Source organism: Ranitomeya imitator, chromosome 2 (assembly GCF_032444005.1).
Source record: "Ranitomeya imitator isolate aRanImi1 chromosome 2, aRanImi1.pri, whole genome shotgun sequence".
Classification (NCBI taxonomy): domain Eukaryota; kingdom Metazoa; phylum Chordata; class Amphibia; order Anura; family Dendrobatidae; genus Ranitomeya; species Ranitomeya imitator.
In genome coordinates, this window is record NC_091283.1 from 270,923,304 (window position 1) to 270,945,198 (window position 21,895).

General features: G+C 46.9%; 2 protein-coding genes across 4 annotated transcripts in view; one reads left to right on the forward strand and one right to left on the reverse strand.

The window, feature by feature from the left end:
• LOC138663105 (uncharacterized) overlaps window positions 1-21,895 on the reverse strand; it is a 142,664-nt gene that overhangs the window by 17,812 nt on the left and 102,957 nt on the right. For 2 of the 3 annotated variants that reach the window (XM_069749208.1, XM_069749205.1), the window contains exon 1: window positions 2,689-2,783. The exons of the other annotated variant lie outside the window; for it this stretch is intronic. The gene's annotated coding sequence lies outside the window, so the exon portion shown is untranslated. Of the gene's footprint in view, window positions 1-2,688; window positions 2,784-21,895 lie in introns of those variants that run through there. 3 annotated transcript variants of the gene reach the window in all.
• On the forward strand, window positions 2,899-19,831 carry LOC138663107 (uncharacterized). Its single transcript, XM_069749209.1, has 6 exons — window positions 2,899-3,032; window positions 16,586-17,350; window positions 17,432-17,545; window positions 18,400-18,459; window positions 18,539-18,686; window positions 18,906-19,831. The coding sequence occupies exons 2-6, from the start codon at window positions 16,595-16,597 to the stop codon at window positions 19,691-19,693; spliced, it is 1,866 nt and encodes a 621-aa protein (XP_069605310.1). The 5' UTR covers window positions 2,899-3,032; window positions 16,586-16,594; the 3' UTR covers window positions 19,694-19,831.

A 21,895-nucleotide genomic window follows, 5' to 3' on the forward strand; every position in this document is an offset into this window, starting at 1 on the left:
AGCGAAAAACGAACACGGAAAAACGAAAAATCCCCCGGTCATGAAGGGGTTAATAATGGTGTCGGCCACGGATCTTGCGGTTCACCATTTCTTTATTAATCCAGATGTCCTGGTGATTCCTGGAGCAGAAGCGCTGGTGTCTGGTGCTGTATGTACACCCATCATCAAAGCACCCCATACTGGGGGCGCACAGCGCTGCACCACGGCCCTCCGCACAGACCACCGACCGGCAGAAAGGAGACCACCGACCGGCAGAAAGGAGACCACCGACCGGCAGAAAGGAGACCACCGACCGGCAGAAAGGAGACCACCGACCGGCAGAAAGGAGACCACCGACCGGCACAGAGACTTTCAGCATTCAAAAGAAATTACTGACATCTGATTGTTTGCTGTGGGCATCACATATAAGGGATAAATTAACGGCTGCATTAGTCCTGGCACCCCTATAATACATATAATGGATGATGACACGGCTGCATTAGTCCTGGCACCCCTATAATACATATAATGGATGATGACACGGCTGCATTAGTCCTGGCACCCCTATAATACATATAATGGATGATGACACGGCTGCATTAGTCCTGGCACCCCTATAATACATATAATGGAGGATGACACGGCTGCATTAGTCCTAGCACCCCTATAATACATATAATGGAGGATGACACGGCTGCATTAGTCCTGGCACCCCTATAATACATATAATGGAGGATGACACGGCTGCATTAGTCCTGGCACCCCTATAATACATATAATGGAGGATGACACGGCTGCATTAGTCCTGGCACCCCTATAATACATATAATGGATGATGACACGGCTGCATTAGTCCTAGCACCCCTATAATACATATAATGGATGATGACACGGCTGCATTAGTCCTGGCACCCCTATAATACATATAATGGAGGATGACACGGCTGCATTAGTCCTGGCACCCCTATAATACATATAATGGATGATGACACGGCTGCATTAGTCCTAGCACCCCTATAATACATATAATGGATGATGACACGGCTGCATTAGTCCTGGCACCCCTATAATACATATAATGGATGATGACACGGCTGCATTAGTCCTGGCACCCCTATAATACATATAATGGAGGATGACACGGCTGCATTAGTCCTAGCACCCCTATAATACATATAATGGAGGATGACACGGCTGCATTAGTCCTGGCACCCCTATAATACATATAATGGAGGATGACACGGCTGCATTAGTCCTGGCACCCCTATAATACATATAATGGAGGATGACACGGCTGCATTAGTCCTGGCACCCCTATAATACATATAATGGATGATGACACGGCTGCATTAGTCCTGGCACCCCTATAATACATATAATGGAGGATGACACGGCTGCATTAGTCCTAGCACCCCTATAATACATATAATGGATGATGACACGGCTGCATTAGTCCTGGCACCCCTATAATACATATAATGGATGATGACACGGCTGCATTAGTCCTAGCACCCCTATAATACATATAATGGATGATGACACGGCTGCATTAGTCCTGGCACCCCTATAATACATATAATGGATGATGACACGGCTGCATTAGTCCTGGCACCCCTATAATACATATAATGGATGATGACACGGCTGCATTAGTCCTGGCACCCCTATAATACATATAATGGAGGATGACACGGCTGCATTAGTCCTGGCACCCCTATAATACATATAATGGAGGATGACACGGCTGCATTAGTCCTGGCACCCCTATAATACATATAATGGAGGATGACACGGCTGCATTAGTCCTGGCACCCCTATAATACATATAATGGAGGATGACACGGCTGCATTAGTCCTGGCACCCCTATAATACATATAATGGATGATGACACGGCTGCATTAGTCCTGGCACCCCTATAATACATATAATGGAGGATGACACGGCTGCATTAGTCCTGGCACCCCTATAATACATATAATGGAGGATGACACGGCTGCATTAGTCCTGGCACCCCTATAATACATATAATGGATGATGACACGGCTGCATTAGTCCTAGCACCCCTATAATACATATAATGGATGATGACACGGCTGCATTAGTCCTGGCACCCCTATAATACATATAATGGAGGATGACACGGCTGCATTAGTCCTGGCACCCCTATAATACATATAATGGATGATGACACGGCTGCATTAGTCCTGGCACCCCTATAATACATATAATGGAGGATGACACGGCTGCATTAGTCCTGGCACCCCTATAATACATATAATGGAGGATGACACGGCTGCATTAGTCCTGGCACCCCTATAATACATATAATGGATGATGACACGGCTGCATTAGTCCTGGCACCCCTATAATACATATAATGGATGATGACACGGCTGCATTAGTCCTGGCACCCCTATAATACATATAATGGAGGATGACACGGCTGCATTAGTCCTGGCACCCCTATAATACATATAATGGAGGATGACACGGCTGCATTAGTCCTGGCACCCCTATAATACATATAATGGAGGATGACACAGCCGCAGCACCATTTTCATGCCTTTCTCACATCTAGTACACTGATAGCACCAGACAGCCATGTTTCCTCCAAACACAGCACGCCGGTAAACACAGGAGTAACGACGGACAATGACCCCGGTCACACCTCCGCCCCCACACTCAGGACTCAGCCGCGGACACGTTACCTGCCCTCAGACACTAACGAGCAGCCAGGACCGAACAACACTCTGCAGAACTGCTGATTGGCTGCGGCAGCGCCGTGACGTCACCGCGCCCAACGGCTAACCGCTAGGACTTGTGGGAAATATGAGGTTTCTTTTGCTTATAAGATCCCTGGATGTGATTGGCTGCGGTCAGTGACGTCATTCCGCTTCATGGCGCGTACACTCTGCTGACAGGGGCGCTGAACTACAACTCCCAGAAGTCTATGCACGGATCAGGGAACCTAATGATGACGTAACTCATTACTAACCAATAATCAGGGAGCAGCGCTTACAACCGTGTTATTAGTAGCGCGCGTCTCTGAGAGGTGAGTGGCGGCCGCTTGTGATAATCGGTATATCGCGACAGTACGGGCTCCTCTGTATATTATATCCTGACAGTACAGGCTCCTCTGTATATTATATACAGACAGTACGGGCTCCTCTGTATATTATATACAGACAGTACGGGCTCCCCTGTATATTATATAAAGACAGTACGGGCTCCTCTGTATATTATATACCGACAGTACGGGCTCCTCTGTATATTATATCCCGACAGTACGGGCTCCCCTGTATATTATATACAGACAGTACGGGCTCCTCTGTATATTATATACAGACAGTACGGGCTCCTCTGTATATTATATCCCGACAGTACGGGCTCCCCTGTATATTATATACAGACAGTACGGGCTCCTCTGTATATTATATACAGACAGTATGGGCTCCTCTGTATATTATATACAGACAGTACGGGCTCCTCTGTATATTATATACAGACAGTACGGCCTCTGTATATTATATCCCGACAGTACGGGCTCCTCTGTATATTATATCCCGACAGTACGGGCTCCTCTGTATATTATATACAGACAGTACGGGCTCCTCTGTATATTGTATACAGACAGTACGGGCTCCTCTGTATATTATATACAGACAGTACGGCCTCTGTATATTATATACCGACAGTACGGGTTCCTCTGTAAATTATATACAGACAGTACGGGCTCCTCTGTATATTATATACTGACAGTACGGGCTCCTCTGTATATTGTATACAGACAGTACGGGCTCCTCTGTATATTATATACAGACAGTACGGCCTCTGTATATTATATACCGACAGTACGGGCTCCTCTGTATATTATATACAGACAGTACAGGCTCCTCTGTATATTATATACAGACAGTACGGGTTCCTCTGTAAATTATATACAGACAGTACGGGCTCCTCTGTATATTATATACCGACAATACGGGCTCCTCTGTATATTATATACAGACAGTACGGGCTCCTCTGTATATTATATCCCGACAGTACGGGCTCCCCTGTATATTATATAAAGACAGTACGGGCTCCTCTGTATATTATATACCGACAGTACGGGCTCCTCTGTATGTTATATCCCGACAGTACGGGCTCCTCTGTATATTATATCCAGACAGTACGGGCTCCTCTGTATATTATATACAGACAGTATGGGCTCCTCTGTATATTATATACCGACAGTACGGGCTCCTCTGTATAATATATACAGACAGTACGGGCTCCTCAGTATATTATATACAGACAGTACGGGCTCCTCTGTATATTATATACCGACAGTACGGGCTCCTCTATATTATATACAGACAGTACGGGCTCCTCTGTATATTATATACAGACAGTACGGGCTCCTCTGTATATTATATACCGACAGTACGGGCTCCTCTGTATATTATATGCCGACAGTACGGGCTCCTCTGTATATTATATACAGACAGTACGGGCTCCTCTGTATATTGCATACAGACAGTACGGGCTCCTCTGTATTATATCCCGACAGTACGGGCTCCTCTGTATATTATATACTGACAGTACGGGCTCCTCTGTATATTGTATACAGACAGTACGGGCTCCTCTGTATATTATATACAGACAGTACGGCCTCTGTATATTATATGCCGACAGTACGGGCTCCTCTGTATATTATATACAGACAGTACAGGCTCCTCTGTATATTATATACAGACAGTACGGGTTCCTCTGTAAATTATATACAGACAGTACGGGCTCCTCTGTATATTATATACCGACAGTACGGGCTCCTCTGTATATTATATACAGACAGTACGGGCTCTTCTGTATATTATATCCCGACAGTACGGGCTCCCCTGTATATTATATACAGACAGTACGGGCTCCTCTGTATATTATATACCGACAGTACGGGCTCCTCTGTATGTTATATCCCGACAGTACGGGCTCCTCTGTATATTATATCCAGACAGTACGGGCTCCTCTGTATATTATATACAGACAGTATGGGCTCCTCTGTATATTATATACCGACAGTACGGGCTCCTCTGTATATTATATACTGACAGTACGGGCTCCTCTGTATATTATATACAGACAGTACGGGCTCCTCTGTATATTATATACAGACAGTACGGGCTCCTCTGTATATTATATACAGACAGTACGGGCTCCTCTGTATATTATATACAGACAGTACGGGCTCCTCTGTATATTATATACAGACAGTACGGGCTCCTCTGTATATTATATCCCGACAGTACGGGCTCCTCTGTATATTATATCCCGACAGTACGGGCTCCTCTGTATATTATATCCCGACAGTATGGGCTCCTCTGTATATTATATACAGACAGTACGGGCTCCTCTGTATATTATATACCGACAGTATGGGCTCCTCTGTATATTATATACCGACAGTACGGGCTCCTCTGTATATTATATACAGACAGTACGGGCTCCTCTGTATATTATAGACCGACAGTACGGGCTCCTCTGTATATTATAGACCGACAGTACGGGCTCCTCTGTATATTATATCCCGACAGTACGGGCTCCTCTGTATATTATATACAGACAGTACGGGCTCCTCTGTATATTATATACAGACAGTACGGGCTCCTCTGTATATTATATCCCGACAGTACGGGCTCCTCTGTATATTATATCCCGACAGTACGGGCTCCTCTGTATATTATATCCCGACAGTACGGGCTCCTCTGTATATTATATACCGACAGTACGGGCTCCTCTGTATATTATATACCGACAGTACGGGCTCCTCTGTATATTATATACCGACAGTATGGGCTCCTCTGTATATTATATACCGACAGTATGGGCTCCTCTGTATATTATATACCGACAGTACGGGCTCCTCTGTATATTATATACAGACAGTACGGGCTCCTCTGTATATTATAGACCGACAGTACGGGCTTCTCTGTATGTTATATACAGACAGTACGGGCTCCTCTGTATATTATATACCGACAGTACGGGCTTCTCTGTATATTATATACAGACAGTACAGGCTCCTCTGTATATTATATACAGACAGTACGGGCTCCTCTGTATATTATATACCGACAGTACGTGCTCCTCTGTATATTATATACAGACAGTACGGGCTCCTCTGTATATTATATACAGACAGTACGGGCTCCTCTGTATATTATATACAGACAGTACGGGTTCCTCTGTATATTATATACAGACAGTACGGGCTCCTCTGTATATTATATACAGACAGTACGGGCTCCTCTGTATATTATATCCCGACAGTACGGGCTCCTCTGTATATTATATACCGACAGTACGGGCTCCTCTGTATATTATATACCGACAGTACGGGCTCCTCTGTATATTGTATACAGACAGTACGGGCTCCTCTGTATATTATATACAGACAGTACGGCCTCTGTATATTATATACCGACAGTACGGGCTCCTCTGTATATTATATACAGACAGTACAGGCTCCTCTGTATATTATATACAGACAGTACGGGTTCCTCTGTAAATTATATACAGACAGTACGGGCTCCTCTGTATATTATATCCCGACAGTACGGGCTCCCCTGTATATTATATAAAGACAGTACGGGCTCCTCTGTATATTATATACCGACAGTACGGGCTCCTCTGTATGTTATATCCCGACAGTACGGGCTCCTCTGTATATTATATCCAGACAGTACGGGCTCCTCTGTATATTATATACAGACAGTATGGGCTCCTCTGTATATTATATACCGACAGTACGGGCTCCTCTGTATAATATATACAGACAGTACGGGCTCCTCAGTATATTATATACAGACAGTACGGGCTCCTCTGTATATTATATACCGACAGTACGGGCTCCTCTATATTATATACAGACAGTACGGGCTCCTCTGTATATTATATACAGACAGTACGGGCTCCTCTGTATATTATATACCGACAGTACGGGCTCCTCTGTATATTATATGCCGACAGTACGGGCTCCTCTGTATATTATATACAGACAGTACGGGCTCCTCTGTATATTGCATACAGACAGTACGGGCTCCTCTGTATTATATCCCGACAGTACGGGCTCCTCTGTATATTATATACTGACAGTACGGGCTCCTCTGTATATTGTATACAGACAGTACGGGCTCCTCTGTATATTATATACAGACAGTACAGCCTCTGTATATTATATGCCGACAGTACGGGCTCCTCTGTATATTATATACAGACAGTACAGGCTCCTCTGTATATTATATACAGACAGTACGGGTTCCTCTGTAAATTATATACAGACAGTACGGGCTCCTCTGTATATTATATACCGACAATACGGGCTCCTCTGTATATTATATACAGACAGTACGGGCTCTTCTGTATATTATATCCCGACAGTACGGGCTCCCCTGTATATTATATACAGACAGTACGGGCTCCTCTGTATATTATATACCGACAGTACGGGCTCCTCTGTATGTTATATCCCGACAGTACGGGCTCCTCTGTATATTATATCCAGACAGTACGGGCTCCTCTGTATATTATATACAGACAGTATGGGCTCCTCTGTATATTATATACCGACAGTACGGGCTCCTCTGTATATTATATACTGACAGTACGGGCTCCTCTGTATATTATATACAGACAGTACGGGCTCCTCTGTATATTATTTACAGACAGTACGGGCTCCTCTGTATATTATATACAGACAGTACGGGCTCCTCTGTATATTATATACAGACAGTACGGGCTCCTCTGTATATTATATACAGACAGTACGGGCTCCTCTGTATATTATATACAGACAGTACGGGCTCCTCTGTATATTATATACAGACAGTACGGGCTCCTCTGTATATTATATCCCGACAGTACGTGCTCCTCTGTATATTATATCCCGACAGTACGGGCTCCTCTGTATATTATATCCCGACAGTATGGGCTCCTCTGTATATTATATACAGACAGTACGGGCTCCTCTGTATATTATATCCCGACAGTACGGGCTCCTCTGTATATTATATACAGACAGTACGGGCTCCTCTGTATATTATATCCCGACAGTACGGGCTCCTCTGTATATTATATACCGACAGTACGGGCTCCTCTGTATATTATATACCGACAGTATGGGCTCCTCTGTATATTATATACCGACAGTACGGTCTCCTCTGTATATTATAGACCGACAGTACGGGCTCCTCTGTATATTATATCCCGACAGTACGGGCTCCTCTGTATATTATATACCGACAGTACGGGCTCCTCTGTATTTTATATACAGACAGTACGGGCTCCTCTGTATATTATACAGACAGTACGGGCTCCTCTGTATATTCTATACAGACAGTACGGGCTCCTCCTGTATATTATATACTCAGCTGTACCGCTCCTCCTGTATATTATACAGACTTGGTGGTAAATGAGGACCCACTGTTGGGGAACTGCCAGGAATAAGTGTCACATATGATGATGCATTGTGTGATGGAGTGATATGCTGTGTGGGGATCATTTTTGTATATATTTATTCAGTCGCCATGACAGCACAACGAGAGAGGGGATCCGCCCTTCAGGGACAGGAAACCTCAGACATAAAAGGGCGGCACTTCACTCCCCCGCCAGTTGGTTTCCTGTCCCTGACAGTGGAACCTCTTCAGACAGGCCCAGAGAAGAGGGTTGAAGATAGAAGCTATCCCACTCCTGACAGGCCGATGCAGGTAGCGGGGGTCCCCTACCTCGGCCTGATCAGGGAGATGGAAGCACCACACGGCAGGGGGACTGTCTGTGTAGGTGACAGCAGGAGGAAGCAGCCCTAAGCGGGGGGCTTGACTTCTGTGGTGCCGCTGTTCACCTGGTACGTGAGGCCCAATGGTGCGCATCTGCCGGAGCTTCTGGGGTCGGTCCGCCGCTGCTGCTGGGGTCTGCGGTGGCTAGGTGAGCGCTGCCGTCCTTGTTCGGCGCGTCTGCTCTCAGCGCCGCGGCCGCATCTGGAAGGGGCGTGTCCTGATGACGCGGGTGCGGCGCGGGGCGATGACGCGGCCGCGCATGCGCGGTAGCGTCTTATCCTGGCTAATGGCGGCGCCCGGCGTCGCGGGGGGGGATTTTGGCCTCAGGGTGTCTGGCGCTCTACGGGCGCTAGCGGGGGCAGTACCAATTAGCGGTGCACCGAGGGATGTCCCTGCTGACCCCCCATCCGGGGGTGGTACCCAGGGGGATAGATTTAAACGCTGCACTGAGGCCTCAACATTGTTCCTGTCCACCATCTTGGAATGGAGTCTCTGGAAGGAACACCGCAGCTGGGCGGTGAGCAGCAGCAGTTACCTGAACAACCTTTGAGCAGCTCCCAGCGGCGTTCTAGTGGCAGTAGTCGCGCTGGTAGAGCCAAAGAAACTCAGAAGTCAACTAAGTCCTCTGGCCGTAAGGAATCTCCGGCTAAGAAGGACCCCCCGATCACGGTACCATTCACTGCAGGGATGGGTAAGTGAGCTTCGTGAAAGTACATTTCTGATAGCTGTCCCTCCTTGTATTCCCTCTCTCCTTATTAGGGGAGGAAATCTGTGTCCAAATCCAAACATAGAGAGTGTGCCATCTGTACGGAACCTCTTCCGGATGGACATAAAAAGAAATTGTGCAGCATCTGCATTCAACAATTAATTGAGGACGAGACCCCTGACCTTACGTCTACTCTTAGGGATCTGGTTAGACAGGAGGTCAGAGATTCCATAAGGTCTCAGAAGACAGTTTCAAAAAAGAGGAAGGAGATATTATCCCCAGCCTCGGATGTGGATTCAGACACGGGTGGTGTGAGTTCGGATTCTCATCCGTCATCATCATCAGAGGACGTGGAATCTAGTCGAACCTGTCTATCACTGGACAGGGTTAACCGCTTAGTCAAAGCTGTCAATAGCACTATGGGCATTGAGGAGACCCAGGCGGAATGTTCCATCCAGGATATAATGTTTAAAGGCATAGATCGCAAATCCAGAAGAGTATTTCCCGTAGTTGATAAAGTTAAGTCTCTGATTACGAGAGAATGGAAAAAACCCGAAAGGAAGGGGTCTCTCCCACCAGCGTTCAAAAGAAGATATCCCTTTGAGGAAGAAGCTTCTTCCTCCTGGGACAAGGTCCCGAAACTGGATGCGGCGGTGGCTAAAGCATGTAAAAAGACGTCTCTTCCGTTTGAGGATCTGGGGAGCCTAAAAGACCCGCTTGATAGGAAAGCTGAGGTATTCCTTAAAGGAGCTTGGGAAACATCAGCGGGTTCCCTGAGACCAGCGATTGCGGCCACCTGCACTGCCCGGTCGTTGATGGTATGGCTGGGTAATCTAGAAGACCAGCTCAAGGATAAGGTTCCTAGGAGCAAGATCCTATCTTCTATGTCTATGATTCAGGATGCAGCAGCCTTCCTTGCGGATGCGTCAGCCGATTCTGTTAGGCTAGCGGCAAGGTCATCAGCACTGTCCAATGCGGCCCGTAGGGCTCTTTGGATAAAATGCTGGCCAGGAGACTTGCAGGCCAAATCAAAACTATGTGGCATCCCCTGTGAGGGGGTTCATTTGTTTGGCCCAGTGCTGGATGAGCTTCTAGAAAAAGCAGGTGACAGTAAGAAGCGATTCCCTCTCCTAACAAGACCCTTCTATAGACGGGACTATAATAGAGGAGGGCCATATCGCCGAAGATCGGACAGGGATTCAAATAGAGAATCGACCAGATACAACTCTTACAGGAGAAGAGGTAGAGGTTACATGTTTAACTCTTCTAGAGACTCTAAAAAGCATCAATGACTGGCGGCCCAGGTGGGCGGTAGGCTTTTGGCCTTCTACCCAGCCTGGGTAAAAATCACCAATAGTCCATGGATACTCAGTATCATTAAAGAGGGGCTAAAGTTCCAATTCCACCATACCCCCCTGGAAAAATTCAAATTAACTCCTATCCGTTCTTCTCCCGCAGAACAGTTGGCGTTGGAGTCAGAGGTTCGAGATCTCCAAAAAAAGGGGGTTCTCGTTAAAGTACCTACGGAGGAACAAGGTACGGGGTTTTACTCCCCTTTATTCCTGGTAAAGAAGCCAGATGGATCTTATCGTACCATCATCAATCTGAAGGGCCTGAATGTATTCCTGCTGGTCCCATCCTTTAAAATGGAATCTGTGAAGTCGGCAATAAAGCTTCTTTTTCACAATTGCTTCATGGTTGTCTTAGATCTGAAAGACGCCTATTATCATGTCCCGATACATGCAACTCATCAGCGCTTTCTCAGGGTGGCGATTTCTCTTGCCGGCACAGTGGAGCACTTTCAATATCGGGCACTCCCCTTTGGTGTTGCAGTCACACCTCGGGTGTTCACTAAGATTATGGTGGAGGTTATGGCACACCTTCATGAGCAAGATATACTAATAATTCCCTATCTGGATGATTTATTGATCGTTGGGCGCTCAGAGTTACACTGTAAAGAACAGTTGGGGAAAGTGATGGCGGCGTTACACAACTTAGGATGGATTATCAATCTCAAAAAGTCGCGTCTTCAGCCCTCAACATCACAGCAGTTCTTGGGTCTTACTGTGGATTCAGCTCAGCAGGAATGTCGCCTGCCAGACTCAAAAGTTGATACTATTCACCGGCTGGCCTCCAGAGCAATTAGTAATCCCGTAGTTTCCCTAAGAAGTGCTATGTCACTCTTAGGTTCACTTACTTCTTGTTTTCCGGCGGTGATGTGGGCACAGTTTCACTCCAGGGCTCTGCAATGGGATGTTCTGCATAATTTTCGGCGTCTGGGCGCTAACCTTGACAAAAATTTTTCCCTATCTGTAGAGGCCACGGGTTCACTAAGGTGGTGGACACACATCCCTAATCTGCGTAAAGGGGTACCTTGGACATATCAGATATCACGGGTAATAACAACGGATGCTAGCCCCACGGGGTGGGGAGCACACTGGGAGGGCAATTGCATTCAGGGTCTGTGGTCCCATTCTGAGCGAGACACGTCCTCCAATCTGAAGGAATTGATGGCGGTGGAACGCGCCTTAGATAGGTTCCTTATACCTCTGCAGGGTAGACATGTTAGGATACTCTCTGACAACCAGGTGACCGTTGCTTATGTGAACCACCAAGGAGGTACACGGTCTAGGTCATTAATGAACGTTACAAATCATATCTTTCAGATGGCCGAAAATCACCTGCTCTCCCTTACGGCCCTTCATATAAAGGGAAATCTAAATACCATGGCCGATTACTTAAGCCGCAACGGAGCTCAAACAAGGGGACTGGTCTCTAAAACCGGCTGTCTTCAATCAGATCGTGCGGTTGTGGGGATGTCCAGAGATAGATCTGTTTGCCAGTCGAGGAAACAAGAAACTCCATCAATTCTGTTCCCTAGACCCAAGGGACAACCCGTACGCAGTCGACGCTTTTCTGATCCCCTGGAATTTCAATCTCGCCTACGCTTTCCCTCCTCTGAATCTCATTCCTATAGTTCTGAGGAAAATTCGGGAAGACGGAGCCCGAGTGGTTTTAATAGCCCCATTCTGGCCCAGAAGGTCTTGGTTCCCATGGTTGAGAAGCATGTCCATTTCCCAACCATGGATCCTCCCAGAAATACCGGACCTCCTTTCCCAGGGTCCAGTCTTCCATCCACGAGTAACCAACTTGCACCTGACAGCGTGGAACTTGAGAGGTCACTTCTGAAAGGAAAGGGATTCTCCCAGAATCTTGTAAATACTCTACTTAAAAGTAGGAAAGCCTCCACGACTAGCATTTATGTTAGGGTATGGAGGAAGTTCCTATCAAGTTCAGGAGCACAAATCGATCAAAAACCTGATATTGCTCAGATCCTAGAATTTTTACAGAAGGGCTTAGAGTTAGGCTTAGCCACCAGCACCCTTAGAGTTCAGGTTTCAGCTCTAGGGGCACTATATAATTCCAACATAGCCAGTAATCACTGGATAACAAGGTTTTTCAAAGCGGTCACCAGATCCAGGCCGGTTGTTAAACAGAGAATAGTTCCATGGGACCTAAATCTTGTGCTCTCAGCTCTAACACAAGCTCCGTTCGAGCCTATTGACTCTGTCCCGATCAAGATCCTGTCGGTCAAAACAGCCCTCTTAGTTGCTCTTACATCGGCAAGAAGGGTTAGTGATCTTCAGGCATTATCCAGGCAACGTCCATATATGCAATTTTTGGAAGATAGAGTGGTGATGAGTCCTGACCCTCTTTATCTTCCAAAGGTTGCCTCAAAATTTCATAGATCCCAGGAGGTGATCCTACCTTCATTTTGTCCTAATCCCTCTGACAATAAGGAGCAGAGATTTCATTGTTTGGACGTACGTAGGTGCCTTCTTAAATACATTTCAGTAACAGACACCTGGAAAAAAGACCACGCATTATTTTTATCCTACCAGGGGGTTAGGAAGGGACTTAGAGTATCAAAAAATACCCTAGCCAGATGGATTAGGGAGGCGATATCTCTTGCTTATACCGCAGGTGGCGTGGAGATTCCAGAAGGTATAAAGGCTCACTCCACTCGTGCGGTAGCCACATCCTGGGCTGAGAGAGCAGAAGTATCGATTGAGGACATCTGTAAGGCGGCCACATGGTCTTCTCCATCCACCTTTCTTAGACACTATAGATTAGATCTAGGTGGCTCCTCCGACCTCACGTTTGGGAGAAGGGTGCTGGAAGCTATTATCCCTCCCTAGTCACCTTTTCACTTCTCTGAAAGTCTCTCGTTGTGCTGTCATGGCGACTGAATAAATACGTACGCTACTCACCTGGTAGCAGTGTTTTTTCAGGAGCCATGACAGCACCCTTATATTCCCTACCCTCTTTGTTTATGGGTTCAACACTTCCTTTAGAGAAATTCCTAAGTTTATTCACTGGGTGAATTGTACCATATATTAATATTGTTTATGTGCTACTAACCTAGAAGGTCCTTTCATACTCTGTAAACCAACTGGCGGGGGAGTGAAGTGCCGCCCTTTTATGTCTGAGGTTTCCTGTCCCTGAAGGGCGGATCCCCTCTCTCGTTGTGCTGTCATGGCTTCTGAAAAAACACTGCTACCAGGTGAGTAGCGTACGTATTTCTATTTTAAGGTACCGTCACATTTAGCGACACTGCTGCGATCTAGACAACGATGCCGATCGCTGCAGCGTCGCTGTTTGGTCGCTGGAGAGCTGTCACACAGACAGCTCTCCAGCGACCAACGATCCCGAAGTCCCCTGGTAACCAGGGTAAACATCGGGTTATTAAGCGCAGGGCCGCGCTTAGTAACCCGATGTTTACCCTGGTTACCAGCGTAAACGTAAAAAAAAAAAAACACTACATACTTACATTCCGCTGTCTGTCCCCCGGCGCTGTGCTTCTCTGCACTGACTGAGCGCCAGCCGGAAAGCACAGCGGTGACGTCACCGCTGTGCTCTGCTCTCCTGCCGGCCGGTGCTCACAGCGCAGAGAAGCAGAGCGCCGGGGGACAGACACCGGAATGTAAGTATGTAGTGTTTGGTTTTTTTTACGTTTACGCTAGTAACCAGGGTAAACATCGGGTTACTAAGCGCAGCCCTGCGCTTAGTAACCCGATGTTTACCCTGGTTACCAGTGAAGACATCGCTGAATCGGCGTCACACGCCGATTCAGTGATGTCTGCAGGAGTCCAGCGACGAAATAAAGTTCTGGACTTTCTGCTCTGACCAACGATGGCACAGCAGGATCCTGATCGCTGCTGCCTGTCAAGCTCAACGATATCGCTATCCAGGATGCTGCAACGTCACGGATCGCTAATGATATCGTTCAGTGTGGAGGTACCTTTATTGACCTGGCCGTGATCGTAGGTAAATCGTAGTGTGGTCGCTGGGGAGCTGTCACACAGACAGCTCTCCAGCGACCAACGATGCCGAGGTCCCTGGGTAACCAGGGTAAACATCGGGTAACTAAGCGCAGGACCGCGCTTAGTAACCCGATGTTTACCCTGGTTACAAGCGTAAAACTAAAAAAAAACAAACAGCACATACTTACATTCTGGTGTCCGTCAGGTCCCTTGCCGTCTGCTTCCCGCACTCACTGACTGCCGGCCGTAAAGTGAAAGTGAAAGCACAGCCGCTGTGCTCTGCTTTCACTTTACGGCCGGCAGTCACAGTGCGGGAAGCAGACGGCAAGGGACCTGACGGACACCAGAATGTAAGTATGTGCTGTTTGTTTTTTTTAAGTTTTACGCTTGTAACCAGGGTAAACATCGGGTTACTAAGCGCGGCCCTGCGCTTAGTAACCCGATGTTTACCCTGGTTACAAGCGAACGCATTGCTGGATCACATCGCTAGATCGGTGTGACACACACCGATCTAGCGATGACAGCGGGAGATCCAGCGACGAAAGAAAGTTCTAAACGATCTGCTACGACGTACGATTCTCAGCAGGATCCCTGATCGCTGCTGCGTGTCAGACACAGCGATATCGTAACGATATCGCTGGAACGTCACGAATCGTACCGTCGTAGCGATCAAAATGGCAGTGTGTGACGGTACCCTTAAAATATCAGGGAGGTGAGACACAGATCAGTCCTGTGTGGAATGAGTTCAGGAGGGGGAAGGTTGCAGGGGCTCATTGTCTAAACAAGCTAGGTCAATATAATAATAATCTTTATTTTTATATAGCGCTAACATATTCCGCAGCGCTTTACACAGTTTTGCACACATTATCATTGCATATGTCATTAGCATATTAGCAAAGAATACAGTATTCATTGTTTCCACCGATGTTACAGATGATGATGGGTCTTCCGGCATCCATCCTTTTATATAATAGAAGGGAACGTGTGGGATGAGATGGCGACTCTTGCCAGTCTCGTGACCACCATCACAAAGATCTGAGCTCCTTCGTATTCATATTGGGTAGCACAGAAGATGCCATTATTCGGGCTGGTCAAAGTGGTGGTGGCCGACCCAGGCCGTCAACACGAGAGGAGACTCTGGTCAGCCATCCTCAGTACAGCAGTGATCTGAGGAGCAAATCATCCACCACCACATACAGTTCTTGGTTCCCGGCCTAATGAAGATCATTAAAGAGGACCTAGGTCCATGTCAATAGTGGGAAATTTTTGCTCTTTTCCCGCTCTCTTAGTATTACTTTTTTTTTGCCGTTTTTATAAACTCCGCCATGTGTTTCCAGAGAAGAGGACACTTTATATTTAGTGCTATATTTTCTGCTCTTTAGCAAGATGACGTTACTCAATGGGTAATTATGCAGAGCAGTCTATAGACACGCCCCCGAGGATCCTGTCAGAGAGTTCCTCCTCCCTGGAGCCATATGCCGGATTTAAGGAAAGCTGCAATAAAACTGAATTCTCAGGTGAACAAAAACGGAGTGAGGGTGCAATTTTAGATAGAATGGCGGAGATCTGTCTAATATGGTCCATTGTTAGGTATCTTATGATCAGAGATTTGCCTTTGTATAAACTCTGTCACATAGAAGGAAATCGCTCGTGATGATAAATAATTGTCTCCCCCCCCCCCCCCATAAATCTTGAGTATGTACAAGACTTTACGCGTAAATGGAGGTATTGATGAAATAACCTGGTCCTTGTCATTTTTCAGGCTGGAGACATGCCGAAATGTCTTGTGAAGGGCTGTCAACATTCCTCCGGGAGGAAGAGCAGCATCCCCGGAGTGACTCTACACCCGTTTCCCAAAGACTTGGCCATCATTAAAAAATGGCTCCTGCAGACTAACCAGGACTTCGGGGACCTCGACTTGTTTGCTCAGGGAATTCTGCAAGGACAGTTGGGCGTTTCTCGAATCTGTTCTGTGCATTTTGCTCCCGAATGTTACCGCTTAGTTGGCTCAGAAAAGTTGCTTTTGGATGGAGCGATTCCAACCAGATTCCCGGATTTAGATAAACCAACAACAAGAACAGAGGCTGCCGTCAATCCTGCCTTACAAAACCTTATCCTGCCTAAAGGCTTGTGGGCCAACAACGTCTCTGTGGCTTCGAGTATGGCTCCATGGGGATCGGACATTAAAAGTAGTCAAGCCAATATGGCAGCCACCAATACCATGGGTATTGGCAAATCCTCCCATCCCACCAAGTCCCGTGTTAATTTACCAGGCATCGTGCTGAGCTCTGAGATGGGTGCATTGCACACTGACACGTCTTCTGGGAAGGTCCACAGAGCCGTCCAGTGGCCGGAATATGAGCACAATGTGAACGGAGAAGCATGGAAAGTTCTGCACGACCATTACTACCGCGTGCCGTCTGGCACCAAGTATCAGGACATAAACCGGTACTCGCTCTTGACGGACTACATGTCGGGGTATGGAATTATGAGCTACTCTGGAGAATCTTATTGGGAGAATGAACTGGTGCGTTGGCTGCTGGTCTGGTTTTGGAGATGTTTGGTGCTTTTGCCTTTGTCACCTTCTGCCATGTGTTCTTCCCCGCAGTTCTCAATGTTGCAGTGCGTGGCAAGTTTTGTCACGGTGAACCGAAATAACAACATAAAAACGGCAAGAATCCTAAACCAAGCCCTGGATATCATCTCCACGTTGTCTGAGGAGGTGAGCCTTTCTGCATCTTTGAGGGAAAAATTGGAAAAATTTGGGTTTTAAAGGTTTATGTCGAGAGGTTTTCCCCTCCCATTACTAGAGATGAGTGGATCCCTGTGCACAGCCATGGTCCAGGTCAGGGCTAGGCCAATTTCGTGAGCTCCTGAGTTCATTTGCCAGCCAATTGTGACGGCTATCAGGTGGTCTTGTCATGAGCTGTGCCTGCGATCCCTGAGGCTATGGTAATTTGGGCAGCTACTGTACACGACCAGAGAACACTGACCTGGACCAGGGTTGTGCACAGCCATCTTCTCACCCCTACCTAGATAAGTGCTGGACTGCTGAGGACCTTACTGCTACCACCCCTCATTTATTAAATCAGGGGGTCACAGTTCCACTCTGCACATAGAATTAACGGGAACTTTGAATGGAGGGTCTGTCAACCATGTGCCCTTCTGCTCTATATAGTGTCTACAGGCCATACGTGCATGCTCCAAGGACCCTGTAGTGAAAGTCTGCTGAAGGTCCCCATTGCTGCCATGTTGGAGACCCAACCATAGGCTGGGCTTCATGAGAGACCATGATTTTAGGCATATTCTTAGCCTCGGTTGGAAGGATGTTGAAGCATATTCACCATGAGCTGTGGACCCTCGCTGCACGGGAGTCTGTGAGTTCATTGTAACTTCACCCCTCCCACCACTGGAGGCGCTGTTTCTTCTCAGTGATGTGAGAATTGTGCTACAAACCTGTGGAAACTGTAGAAAGGCTCCTGGTGCTGTGATTGGAGACTGGATGCATTGGGGTCTGTCGGCGCCCGATAAGTCTCTAGATTTCCCCGTTCCTCAGTGTTCACATCTTGTTTTCAGGAATGGGTGATCGTGAACAAGAACTCCATCAATAAAGGTCTGCAGGAGCTGACTGGAGAGGTGAGCGGTTGTCCGGTTTCATCCTTGATGTCAGACATTCGCTGGCTGCTCATATAAAAAATACCGTTGTGTTTCCCAGTTTCCCGTTAAGTGTGACGATGTAGCGGTATACTTCACGAAGGATGAGTGGAGCTATATAGATCAGCACAGGGCGGACTACCAGGACTTTCTTACTGACAATAAACCAGCGAATCACACGTGGGAAGTCCCCGAACACTGGGATTCTGGTAAGAAATGGCGCCATTGTTTGTTGAGACCTTATGGGATTTTCTACAAGGCCTAATATAAATATCCGATCATTCTCTGCTCTTCATGGACCCTACACAAGTGGGCTGGGGGGGGGGGGGGGTTGGCATAGAGCCACATTGTCCTGTAACTGAGGGCCAACGGGGAATTAGAAGATGTGACGAGAGTATAAGACTTTCCTATGTTTTTGGATTTGTCAGATACCATCACTATGGAGGAGGAAGAAGAGGTGGAGGAGGAAGAAGAGGTGGAGGAGGAAGAGGAAGAAGAAGACGTGGAGGAATTTGATGAAGAAGAAGAGGAAAAAGAAGACTTAGAGATTGCCAAAAAGAGAGTGGACTCCTCAGACTGGGAACCAGACAGCGAGGTGGAATCAGAGAGCGACGTGGGATCCGAGGGCGGTAAAGAAGACAATAAAAGCCTTGTGAAATTGGAAGAGCAGCAGCTACCTCATCCCTGTGACCAGTGCAAAGAGTCTTTTGCCGACGCCGAAGCTCTGGAGACGCACAAAGTGACCCACGTGGAGAAATGCGAGGACTGCAAGGAGGTGTTCAACACTAAAGCCAAACTGATAAAACACCGGGCGGAGAACCACGCCGTGAAACGCTACGCCTGCACCATCTGTGGCATCCAGTACAACTACAAGTCCCAGTTTATTATCCACAAGCGGGCACATACTGGAGAAAAACCCTTCGAGTGTGACCAGTGCGGTGCAAGGTTTGGTTACAGGAGCACTTTACTCATCCACGAGAGAAGACACGTCATGGGAAAACCTATCAAGTGCACGAAATGCGACAAGCGCTTTGACAAAAAATGTGAGATGACCAAACACAGGAAGAAAGTCCACGAGACCAAGAAGACAGTTCCCGAGACAACGAAGATAAAAGTCGAACAGATGAAAAAGAAATTCAAATGTCGCGTATGCGGGAAGTCATTTGTGAAGAAGGCGTTACTTGAGGAGCACAAGTGGGATCTTGACCACGACTGAGGATGTGTTGCATCTCAGAAACGAGACAAGTTTATTTTCCTGTTATTTTTGTTTTTAGGTTCGATGCAAACTGGCCAAGCCAAGAGATGCCAAGGGTGAGGCCACGAGAGAGGCTGCAGCAATGAAATGAAATATAAGTGGTGGGATTGTGGGAAGGTGCTTCAACATGGTAGACAGTCGGCACTCCCCATGGGTGAACTTCTCAACAGTGCCTTATTCCAGAAGTCAACAGTCCGCGGTCTCAGGGAGGAAGCACTTATCACATGTAGAAGGTGAAGGCTGCGCCGAGCAAGCGCTTCCCCTGTCCTGTTCACATCATGTTTCAGCTGCACAACGCAACTCCAGGACTTGAAGCTCCCAACCGAGCTATTCACTATAATGAGGTAAATGGTGTCACTTTGTGCTCCGCCCGGCCCGTGTGATAGGTGTGTCCAGCTAAGAGAGATGTAGTAGTAGTAGTACAGTAAATGGTCAGCACAGCTCAAGGGTAGAGGTGCCTGATAGTAGGTGCCCAGACCTTAGAACATGATACAGGATATACTTGGCACACTCTGGGGAGTCTGATGCAACAAAACGTTTAATACATACAGTATTCACAATGTTCACAAATGTTTCGGTCTGCAAAGGACCTTCATCAGTGTGCTCTATAGCTAAGCGGAGAAAGAGGTATGATATAAACCCTTGAGAGAAATTGCATCAAAGAGGTGGGAATAAACAGGTGATCCTGTAGGTAGAGGGCTAAATCCGCCGATCAAGTTGAAGAGGGTTGGAGAAAAGGAAGGAGACGCGGTATCCACAGATACCAGACTTGCGGTGGATACCACGTCTCCTTCCTTTTCTCCAGCCCTCTCCAACTTGATCGGCTGGTTTAGCCCTCTACCTACAGGATTACCTGTTTATTCCCACATCTTTGATGCAATTTCTCTCAAGGGTTTATATCATACCCCCTTCTCCGCTTAGCTATAGAGCACACTGATGAAGGTCCTTTGCAGACCGAAACGTTTGTGAACATTGTGAATACTGTATGTATTAAACATTTTGTTGCATCAGACTCCCCAGAGTGTGCCAAGTATATCCTTTATCATCTAAGAGAGACACACACACACCTGTGGCCAGACTAAGCACAACGTGACTCCATGGCTTGTTATAGTGAGTGGCTCTCTGTCCGCACCCTCTTTTGAGCGTCTTAGACATAGTCACTGCCGAAGTCACAAATGTGTGGCCAAAACAAGATGTGAACAGGCCCTAAGACCAGCAGAAAATTTGTTTGTTGCCCCGATGTTTGGCAGCGCTTCCTCCTAGGCTTTGGTGAGCCCTCACCTTTGGCTAATGCAATATTTGGTGGAATTTCTTCCACCTTTTGTAGGGTTGGAAGCTCTTGGTAAACCTGAGAGCTACGTTTCTAGATATCCAACCGACAAATGTTCACGTCTGTAGATATCCAACCGACGAATGTCCACGTCTGTAGATAACCAACCTACGAATGTCCAAGTCTGTAGATAACCAACCTACGAATGTCCACGTCTGTAGATAACCAACCTACGAATGTCCACGTCTGTAGATAACCAACCTACGAATGTTCACGTCTGTAGATAACCAACCTACGAATGTCCACGTCTGTAGATAACCAACCTACGAATGTCCACGTCTGTAGATAACCAACCTACGAATGTCCACGTCTGTAGATAACCAACCTACGAATGTCCACGTCTGTAGATAACCAACCTACGAATGTCCACGTCTGTAGATAACCAACCTACGAATGTCCACGTCTGTAGATAACCAACCTACGAATGTCCACGTCTGTAGATAACCAACCTACGAATGTCCATGTCTGTAGATAACCAACCTACGAATGTCCACGTCTGTAGATAACCAACCTACGAATGTCCACGTTTGTAACCAACCTACGTGTCCACGTCTGTAGATATCCAACCTACGAATGTCCACCTCTGTAGATATCCAACCTACGAATGTCCACCTCTGTAGATAACCAACCTACGAATGTCCACGTCTGTAGATATCCAACCTACGAATGTCCACCTCTGTAGATAACCAACCTACGAATGTCCACGTCTGTAGATATCCAACCTACGAATGTCCACCTCTGTAGATAACCAACCTACGAATGTCCACCTCTGTACATATCCAACCTACGAATGTCCACCTCTATAGATATCCAACCTACGAATGTCCACCTCT